This window comes from Chanos chanos, chromosome 13, assembly GCF_902362185.1.
Source record: "Chanos chanos chromosome 13, fChaCha1.1, whole genome shotgun sequence".
Lineage (NCBI taxonomy): Eukaryota > Metazoa > Chordata > Actinopteri > Gonorynchiformes > Chanidae > Chanos > Chanos chanos.
The window spans coordinates 19659680-19670817 of NC_044507.1; the positions used below are offsets into that span (position 1 = coordinate 19659680).

Sequence of the window (11138 nt, forward strand, 5' to 3'; positions counted from 1 at the left end):
TAAACCAGTAACATAGTTCTTAAGTATTATGTACTCAGCTTTTATAGGACTAGCAGCGCAGTAGCCCAGGTTTGTTTTCCACCAGCATCACCACAGACATGTAAGTAATGCGTTGTGCAACTACGTAACTAGGAGATAGGAATGTTTCAGCTCCATTACGATCTTATGGGACCACCGTCGTAAATGCGGTCAGGCGCTGGCCGAAACGTCCTTGTGCGGCGCATGACTGTACACACACACACACAAACACACAAAGAAAGTATACAAACCTGGCTATACGGACCTGCTGCTTTCTGCTTTGTTTTTCTGCTTGTGTCATTCAGACAGATAGTGAGTACTTCACAATGCAATGCAAAATAATAAAGAATTAACTGATGACATGTCCAAAAAAAAGAGAGAAAAACACTGTCACATTCTGTTCTGACAGAACAACCAGCATAGTTCATCCCTAATATCACCTGTTCTCAGATCAGTTCTCAAGACACTTGATAATCGTATGCTCAAGGTAACCAATGGGAAAGTGTTTGTAGTAAGAAAAAATAGCATACCCAAGCCCAGTTTGGTATCCATCTTTCCTGGTTACATGAGCCCAGTGCTAGAATATACTGACCCTTTTCTGTCACAGTTGTCACACATGCCAAACCATGGAACACAAACAGCTTAAAAAGTTTGTCTTAGGGCAGACTACAGACTACAAAAAAACACCATCCACTCTTTACCTGTTTCCCCTGCCAGAAAAACACACCACACTTTCTTGAATTTCTAAGGATGTGGTTCAAATCAGAGTTTAGAACTTTAATGTGTCCAGATAAAGAATGAGAAACTACTCCTTACCCTAGATACAGACTTTTCAATAAGGATAAATTGCAATCATAAGCACAAAGCATTTCTACAAACTAAACATAAGTTCTTCCTTTTGTCCCATTTAGCTGTCATGACTTTAGACTCTACAGTACATGGAAAGTGGCACAGCGTAACTCAAAACTAAACAAAACCCAGAGAGTGAGAGAATGATAGAAGCACAAGAATCAAAGCAACGCAAATGGTCTGGTCAGTCCTGTAAGTCACTGCTGGGTGTGATTATGGCTTTTACAGTGGCTGTAGCACTGTTTGCATAACATTAGCTTGACAGACTATCAGAAATATAGAAGAGATGCTTTAATCTGAAAAGTAACACAAATCTCGTAAATAGTTGAATGTGTTATTAGTCAGTCTGTCCTCTGTGTGGTGCTATGCACCACTGATTCTTCGCAAAAGAGTATGTTTTCTACACCATTAAGGAAGCAAAAGCAAAGAGCTTTTCGCTGAACTCTTCATAAGGTCAAAACAAGAAAACTCAGGAGGGTAAAACATATTTTAACCTATTCTTTGCCATCCAGTTATTCTAAGCACCAAATCAAAGCTTCTGTATTAATTGCATTACATATTTTAGGAGCCTATTGGTGTAATCAGTGAAAAAAAAGGAAAAAATCAAGTCTTTCGAATAACGTTTTGGTCAAGAATTAGAGATGTGTTATCGTCTCTCTATCGGTATTAGTAAGGGGATCCATTGCATAGTTTATACTGAGTTTATATCCGTTGCACATAGTTTATACTGAGTCCCATCTCCGGTAATCATGTGATTTACCCTTTGTCACACTCCGTTATTAAGTGTCTAGCACACACCCCTATCTTACGTAATCCTGATACCTGTTCCTGTTTCCTATCTATATGGTGACTGCTTCGTTTTCTAGAGCCTTTATATGGCCCAAACACACACACCTTTCTCACACAAAGACAGAATCAAGAGCAACTTAGATACAGGGACAGTTCAGGACCTGAACTCACACTGTTTGCTGGATGGTCTAATTTCTCTCTCTTTTGTTTTCAATATTTTGTAAGAGACTCACCTCTCCAGAGCGCTCGTAATGAGTTTTTTCTCCTCTCCGTCTGTGACATGGAGCCTGGTGGTACTGCTCCTTACCCTTCTGATAGTGTAAGTACAAATCTGTTTTGGGTTGTTATTGAATAAAGATTCATGATTGTTTAAGCTTGTCTTGTTTAGGGATTTTTGGCTCAACAGTTTTGGTCAGAATTATATAACTGATGGAGTAACAGCGACATAATTACAGTTACAGGAACATTATCAGAGAACCTACAGATCATTCCATTATTCATATCCTCACACAATAATCTGATTAATACTGCAAGACTTAGCTTCATGTGCACTACACTTCTGCAACACCACATTATCAACCTCAACAGTCTATGCCACTGTTTTCACATTCTCTCTAATCATCTAATGTATTAATGTATATCTAATCATCTAATGTATTAATGTATATCTAATCATCTAATGTATTCAAAGTACAAAATGAACCAAACATCAGTCACCACACTATAACTGAGTGACATCATTTTTATTTTCCTTTAATACAAATTGCTGACTGCTGCTTGCTGCCATGCTCTCTCAAATTACTAAATTAACAGCTCAGAAATGACAAGCCACTACGATGCATTACTCAGCAAGAACACCAAAGCTAACAGTCCACTACATTCATTACAATTAATGAATTAAAAGGCATGACTTCACTTTACTTCAACTGTCTTTCATGAAGACAACTGCCCGCTAACAACCAAATACTGGTGTCAAAACAACCTTAAAACAGATCACTAAATATAAAATCCCTGTCCTGTTCCAAAACATCCTGTTCCACTCATCCATTCCATATTGAACTAGTAACCACAAATGCCAGATGCTTTGTATTTATGTGTGTGTGTGTGTGTGTGTGTGTGTGTGTGTGTGTGTGCGTGTGTGTGTGTGTGTGTGTGTGTTGTATCGTTTGTTTTTCCAATGCATGAGCACACCATTTAGAAAACAGTACAGTTATCTGGGGGAAAAAAAGGTCCCTTGTGTTTTCCTGTGTGGTAACTCTATGATATGCATGTCTGAGCCTTCTGAAAGATTTTATAAATACACTTTGTTGTTACAGTATATGTTTATGATCATTTCTTGTGTAGGTATGGGATATGGCCCTATCGCTTTTTTAAAAATTTGGGAATTCCTGGTCCAAGGCCTTTACCCTTCATTGGAACATTCCTGTCAAATATGAAAGTAAGTTAGACATTAATATACACCATATATGCACTGAGCATTACTCACAAATAAGTGATGAATATTCTTTCATAAACATAATAAGCTTCTCATATATCACACGTTATTAACCCATTGTAGGGATTTTTTAAATTTGATATGGAGTATTACAAGAAATATGCATATACTGAATCGTGCGCCGTGGAAACTACCAGCGTGAGAAATGAACATTTTTTTCCGCTCCAATGGTTAATACGGTCAAGGCTATAACCACTCTGGATGTGATGTATTCTCAGATGACAGGTTTTATTAAACACGGGCACAGTTCTTGTACTTTTTGACAAGCTAAAACAATGATCACAGGTTATTGTTTAATAAACTATTGAACTGAGTTCTCTGTTTGACTGACAGTTATATTAGTCACTGAGATAGCATTGACTCGGTATGAAATTGGTTCAGTTTAAAAAAAAATAATAAAGTAGCTTCTAATGTAGTACACTACCTCTGCCATGTTAGTGTAGCTTAGCTTGCTACATGTCTGTGTAGTGAAGCTTCATTTAATGTCGTGTAACTGGTAGCTTGCCCAACACTGAATGATGAATGTGCTGATCCATGTTATATAATTTGTTAAATTACTGTGTTATCTGCGTAAAATACTAATCTGCCACTTGCACACATTTTGCTCCTTGTAGGGGTTTTACAATTTTGATCTGGAGTGTTTCAAGACATATGGGAAGGTTTGGGGGTGAGTAAAATCACAGATGCATGAACTGTACATGATCTATTTACTGGCTCAGACTGAAAAAAGTACAATCAAAATTTAGAATTAAATAACTTATCTTGATGTATTGGATTCAGTTCATTAATGCAGAATTTAAGGTAACATGACTCAATTTATGTGCAATTAAATGAATGTTTTAAGATGGTGTCATATTTGAACATGACCCGCCACCGACTGTGAGCGTTAGCCTTAAAGCTTTGATCAGCTTCTCAAAAAGCTCACACAAAACATTTCTATCCCTAATCAGCAAATGCTCTCACAAATGTGTTTATCAGCTTCACGACATTAACCACTTTCAACTCATTATTAAGGATCTTCGATGGACGTCAGCCATTACTGATGGTTGCAGACACTGAAATGATCAAAACAATTATGGTTAAAGAGTGTTACACGTACTTCACTAATCGAAGGGTAGGTTCACATTCCCAGTTACAAGCTGTGAATAAAGTGCGTAAAGGAAAATGTAATATAATTATTGCCTAACCTGATGATACAGTTTTTTTCTTGTGAAAGAAGTGTATAAGATGTGGAGCCGCCTGTGTTTGTTTCATTGTTTGAAGAAGGAAGGTCCTTGTCTGTTTTGAACCAACTAATGCTATATTCACAGGATACAAACGAAGATATGGCAGGACCATTTGCAGATGGAATAACTGTAGTTAAAGATGAACGATGGAGGAGAATTCGTGGTGCAATCTCTCCTTTGTTTACAAGTGGACGACTCAAAGAGGTACTATAGGACAGAACACCATGTACACTAATGCCTTTTGTGCTCAAAACAAATATATGAAAACATAAAGTGAAACTTATGTACTATTGGTCAGGGAAAAGCAAGACAGACTCAACACACTGAATTTGTTTGATGAATATTAGTATTCTCTCTGCAACCTGATACACACAATCATGAAAATGTGTAAAAACAAAACCAAAATTATATTAACCACTGACATTGAGTATAAAATAAAAACAATGGAAAATAAAAACAAGGATTCAGTGGAATAAAGTAACGTTCTTTGAGTACTATTGTTGGATATGTGTAATTATTACCCTTGTACTACTGCTCTTTCATTGCTTACTGTCTCTGTCAGATTTTTCCAGTAGCAGAACAGTATGGCAGTCGTCTGGTAGATAATTTGAAGAAGAGAGACCTGAAGAAGTCTGTTCAAATAAAGGAGTAAGTAGACACACTACAGTCAATTGCGAAAACTCCAAGGGAACTTCATCTGAACGTCAATTAGAGGGTTTTTGTTTGTTTGTTTTTTGCTTTCTTTCCCCAGACTGCTTGGCCCATACAGTTTGGATACTGTAACCAGCGCTTCCTTCAGTGTGGACATCGACTCCATCAACAACCCTCAAGACCCTTTTGTCGGCCAACTCAAGAAATTTCTTAATTTCAGTTTCTTCAATCCTGTTTTCCTGATAATGAGTACGTCCTTATTTGATGATCTCTTTGGACTAATTGACTTATAAAGGGGCTCTTATAGTAAACTAAGGAGCGAGCCATACTATCTTTTCCCTTTTTTCATGTGAGAAATATGTGATTTTTATTTTAAACCATTCTATTATTATAAAGAATGTGAATTTACTGTAATCACATTGTAATGAGCTTTTTCTTTTTGTACAGTTTTGTTTCCATTTGCAGCGAAGATACTTGGCAAACTGGGCTTCTCTTTCTTCTCAAAGACGACTCTCGACTTTTTTTATACTTTCCTCAGGAAGACGAAAGACCAGCGTCATAACAACACAAATGTACGATTGGCAAGGACAAATTCATTTCATCCTCTTCGGGCAGTAGATCTCGTATTTAAGAAAATTATGCACATGTATTATGTGTGGGTATAATGTGCTCCCATAGAATGTAGTAACTTGAGGCCGGTAACACAAAGGGAAGAATTAAATGCAACTATAGTAGTTATTTGGTTACTGGATGTTAGGCTGTTGGATCTACAGTCTTGGGTTATTATTTCATTGTACAAGCATTAAGAACACATAGAGTCTCCACGATTTGTTTTTTGTTTGGTTTTGGTTTTTTGGACAAACCTTGACTATCAGGGGCGAGTGGACTTTCTGCAGCTCATGATCCAAGGTCAGATACCAGATGATAAAGCTGAGGAGACATCAGGTGATCGGACAGCTAAAGGTAGATATTGCACCTGCTCAAGAAATTTTAATTCAGTGATGTTTTTGGTGATACATATCACAAATACTCACAGTATACAATTCAGTTTAAGAGCCACAACTTTTGCAAGCGAAGACATTGTGTCAAAACTGAAGTCTCTTGTGTATTTTCTAGGTTTGACTGATCATGAGATTCTGTCCCAGTCCTTTACTTTCATCCTCGGTGGTTATGAGACAACCAGCACCACACTGACCTTTCTAATGTACAATCTGGCAACCAATCCAGATGCTTTGAGGAAACTAGTGGAGGAGATTGACATGGCATTTCCTAATAATGTAGGATTTTACCTCCATTTCTCTCAAATACTTTTATTTTACTCTTTGGAGAGTGAAACATTGTCTAATCATAAATGGAAAATGTCCATGCATATTTATGACTACTTTAAGAATTTGAAAAATAAATTATAGTATAAGTTATTGTCCTTTCTTAGTTCTTCAAAATCACCTAAAAATAAATAAAAAATGTGAGGAGGCTTGTTTTTTTTTTTTCAAGTTTGCATTCTGTTTTGTTGCATCCAGGCTCCTGTCACATATGAGAAATTAATGGATCTAGAATATTTAGACATGGTTATGAATGAGTCCCAGCGTCTGTTCCCTACTGCACCCCGTACCGAGCGAGTATGTAAGAAAACAGTGGAGGTGAATGGAGTAACCATTCCCAAGGATACTTTGGTTGGAATTCCAACTTATGTTCTACACCGTGACCCACAACAGTGGACATCACCTGAGGAGTTCAGACCTGAAAGGTAACATGTTAGTAGATGCTCTCACTCACTTACTCTCACTAATGTTGTCAGCAGCATGATTTCAAACACTCAAATGTTCAATTAAAGTTCACTGTGAAATGGAAATGCTATTGGAGTGAAACTGTCCTTCCAAAAGCTCAAAGATAAAGGTCATTCCTGGCCTCTCTGCTACAGGCTTTGTGATATAGTGAAGTGGTGCTCAGTCTTGGAGAAACATTATAATAGCGTAGTGGTCTTGACTGGTATCCACTGTACGTGTAACCTTCCTGTTACTTGAGTGTTTAATAATTTCCCCTTATTGTGTTAGATTCAGCAAAGAGAACAAAGGAGACATCAACCCCTATGCATTCTTGCCCTTCGGTCTGGGACCACGGAATTGCATTGGAATGAGATTTGCCCTCATGGTCATGAAGCTTGCTGTGGTGAAGCTGCTTCAAAATTTCCAACTGGAGACATGCAAAGAAACTCAGGTTAATATTCTCTTTTGTTCACTGTCCATGTTCACTTTTATGTTCACTAAGTGCCGTGCTTACAGATCGTCTGCCTTCCACATCTTCATGCCATGTAGTATGTTAAGAAATGTAGATAAAGGCTGACTGTTGTGTGGTATGACACACAGAGTTGAGTTTAGATCAGCTGCATTAGTGTTTAGCAGATGACAAATTATGAAGGGAGGGGAACATTATGTTTCTTTTTCTTCATCCTCTCTTTTTTTCAGATCCCCATTGAGCTGGATACAATGTATCGACCCAAAGTTCCTATTACTCTTAAATTTGTTCCACGATCTGACTGAAATAAGGAAGACTGAAGCTCCAGGAGATGCATCTTTATGGCTCATGTGAAATCATTTTACTTCCATTGGATAAACTGAACGAATGGCTCAGTGCATTATGTCACTTTTTAGCATGGCTTACTACCGAGAAATAAAAATATGGCTTCAGCTTTTATCAAAAATTACTGTGCTTTTTTATTCTCAGCCATTTTTAATAATCATAACCTTTTTACTTGTCACTTTTGTGGTGTCATATTCTTTTCCAACTTTAAAATTACTGAGATATATAAATTTAATGTGTCTGATATTTTTTATTTCATTTGTATTAGGTAAATAAAAGACTGCTGTATGAAAGGATACACAAAATAGTCAGACAGACAACTATGTTTTTAAGTGAAGTCTGGTTGTAATTATACCTATTTAAGTTTCATACTCATTAGTAAAGAAACATAAAGCAGCGTTACAGCATTAGCTTGATAATGGCCTAGGTCCCAGCTTAGGCAAGATAGTTGTGGTGAAGATAAGGCTATTACACAAAACACAACCATTTATTAATGCGAACAAGCATGGTCAGATATATTTTACAAAATGTCATTTAAAATGTAAACATGCTGACATCAGGAATAAATCAAAATGGCTTTTGTTTGCAACACGGAGAGTAAGAGAATGATGAAAGTACAAGAATCAAAGCGACACAATGAGCATAAGGGAGTATCTCTGGTCGATCCCGTCCATCACTCCTGAGCATGACTATAGTTTGTGCAGTAGCTGTAGTACTATTTGCATAATGTTGCCATGGCTACAATCAGATTATCAGAATTGGAAATATCCTGGTGTGCTCACTTGTTGTCAAACTGTTGTAAATTTCAAAGAAGTGTTTAAATTGTAGAACCCACATCTTTTAAAGGACTAAATGTGTTACTGGTCAGTCTGTTTCATATGTGGTACTATTTCTACGAATTTTCAGAAAAATGCGTGTTTTCCAGACCAACAAGGAAGCACATGCAAGGTGAGCTGCCAAACTCTTGATAAGGTCATAACAGCAAAAATCAACAGCCAGTCAGTCACAGGATTTCTGTTCATTTCCAGGGTGGTTAACAATCTTTTAAACTCTCCTTGATCCTCCAGTTATTTTCAGGGTCAAATGTATTCAGTGTACTGCCTATTATCATATTACTGAAAACACTGGGGGAGGACCAAAATTCAAGCTTTTTTATAAAGTTTCAAGAATAAGACATGTTTTTAGTATTTCCCTTTTTTTAGGGGGGGGGGGGGGGATGGGGGCTATAGTTTGCAGTCTCGTGTCCAGTAGTCATGTGAGTCTCCCTTGTCACACTGTGCTATTACGTATTTAGCACACACCCCTGTCTAACTCTCTGTTATCTTCCAGTTATTTGCAGGGTCAAATGAAGGTCCATGTATTCAGAGTACTGCTTATTTTTCAAGCCTTTTAATATCGTTTTGGTCAAAATATAATGGATGTTTATGGCACAGCTGTAACAACCTTGTCTCCTCCTCCCTCCGGTTCCACCATTCAGCTTTCAGCGTCACCAGTCTACTGAGCACTGGGTTGATCACCTTGTCATTTAATAATCGTTTGCTCCCGTTACTGCTCTCATTCTTTTAGTTTGCCACACCATCCATTAATTTACTCTCGTCCTTAGTTTATATAAATGCCACTGTTGTTTCATTGTTCCTTTGCGAAGTCTTTGTGAAGACTGAGTTCTATGTCCCTGAATTCTTGATATTATTTGCAAACCTGTGTACCTGTGCCCGTCAGTCTGATGGACTATCTTGTACCTTATGAATTGTTTCTGTTTATTTGTTCCTGTTCCTTTGTGCCCTGTGCTACCCCTGTCTCAAATAAACAACCTTGAATTGCACATGCATTGTGTCTCTTCCCCACATCATGACAACAGCGCAGAATAAAAGTGTGTGTGACCGGCCATGTAAAATCCATGTGTGTCGACCATTTGCTCTATGCCATGGAAAATCGTACAAGCTTGGCTGGATTAACGCACACTTCTCGCTCGCCTTGGGTATCGTTGATATATCATTTATTTTGTCTGTTTACAGCAACAAAAGTTGAATGAAACCTGGTTGTAAATTAATCCTTGTAGTCATACTTAATGAAAAACTGGTTATAACATGAATTGGTGATGGGAAACGTGGTCAAAATAGTGTGTTTAACCAAGCTTCCCTTTTCCATTGGCTCAACCCCAAAATTCAACTGCGCCCTACGTCATATAGCTTTTGCCCTCTTACGTGGCATCAAACATGGCGTTTGGCACATAAAACATAAATATACATTCAAAACTATCAGTCACAATTTTTCAATAATTATTCCTATCTTAAACATAAATCTTAATTCAATATGTAAAACGAAAATGGCTATAACACCATGTGTGGTACTTTACAAATATTTAATCTATTCCCTATCAATGTTCATATAATGTTAGGATTATTTGAAGTGTGACTTCTCTTAGGGGGGCCTTTGCACACACTTTCTAATGAGTCCCATGTCCAGTAATCATGTCAGACACTGTCACATTGTGCAATACAGTGTTTAGAACACACCCCTGTCATACGTAATCCTGACACCTGTTTCCATATATGGTCTGTATGGCGACTTGTTTTGTTTGATATCGCCATTATATAACTCACTCACACAGAGAGAATCAAGAGTTGCTGGGATACAGGGTTCATTTTACGTCCTGAATTCATCCTATTTCCTAGACAGTCTAATATCTCTGTTCCTCACGAGACTCACCATCTCAGAGGGAGTGATTACAGATTTGGACATTCTAATTGTTGGGCGACATGTCGGGTGATAGAGTAAGCTATAAACTGGACTTTTGCCTATACCACATAATAAGCCCAGCCAAGCATATCAAGTATTTGTTTTTAATATTTAGTCCTCTGCCTTGGAGAGTTAATTTATTATAAGGGATGTCACAGACGTTGCGAGTTAGACTACACTTGCGTAGCCCGACTTTATCAACATTCAGTTGTTGACTGACAATGATCACGTCGTTGTACCTAGTCATTCATTTATCGTAAGGGTACGGTCCAAGAGCTTAGAGTATGAGAATGCTTTGAATGGCGTTGGAGAGTAAGGCTAAAGCGTTTCAGCTCTGAACCTGTCTCTTCAAGGCATTCAGTAGGCTATGAGTAGCCTAACATCTAGCCTGCTAAGTAGCCTAGGAGTAACACCTCCCCACCCCCTCCCAATAGAGTGCCATAGTCTATCATTAGTTTCCCGCATTTGAATGATTCGGCCAAAACTAGTTCATACCACGAGTTGCCTACCATCGAGCAGCTAAATCTAATTCCACATATGTAATAGAAATGTAGGCACAGATTGGACATGAATAAATATGCATGAATGTTTTTTTTTTCACAACATATGTATGTCGCAATGAAGTTTTGTCAACAAAACTGTGTCGGGTGTGTAGGCTTTTAGAATAAATGGCATAGCATAACAGGAGGTGTATTTTACCATTTGTTTATTTACAGGAAATACTAAAGAAAAGAGGAATTACACATTATACAAGATATGCAAGATAATCTATACAATGAAAAATGTGCCAA

General features: G+C 37.6%; 1 protein-coding gene across 2 annotated transcripts in view; it reads left to right on the forward strand.

Moving 5' to 3' along the window:
• Positions 1–1330: 1330 nt before the first annotated feature.
• LOC115826195 (cytochrome P450 3A27) overlaps positions 1331–11138 on the forward strand; it is a 32803-nt gene continuing 22995 nt past the window's right edge. Inside the window, exons 1-14 of one of the 2 annotated variants that reach the window (XM_030789925.1) lie at positions 1331–1344; positions 1882–1975; positions 3001–3094; positions 3766–3818; positions 4166–4265; positions 4462–4581; positions 4940–5025; positions 5129–5277; positions 5476–5600; positions 5904–5991; positions 6145–6305; positions 6549–6775; positions 7083–7245; positions 7494–7740. In XM_030789925.1, coding sequence (XP_030645785.1) covers positions 1908–1975; positions 3001–3094; positions 3766–3818; positions 4166–4265; positions 4462–4581; positions 4940–5025; positions 5129–5277; positions 5476–5600; positions 5904–5991; positions 6145–6305; positions 6549–6775; positions 7083–7245; positions 7494–7568 — 1509 coding nt within the window. In that variant the 5' untranslated portion in view covers positions 1331–1344; positions 1882–1907 and the 3' untranslated portion in view covers positions 7569–7740. Of the gene's footprint in view, positions 1345–1881; positions 1976–3000; positions 3095–3765; positions 3819–4165; positions 4266–4461; positions 4582–4939; positions 5026–5128; positions 5278–5475; positions 5601–5903; positions 5992–6144; positions 6306–6548; positions 6776–7082; positions 7246–7493; positions 7741–11138 lie in introns of those variants that run through there. The other variant, XM_030789924.1, reaches the window with a different exon arrangement.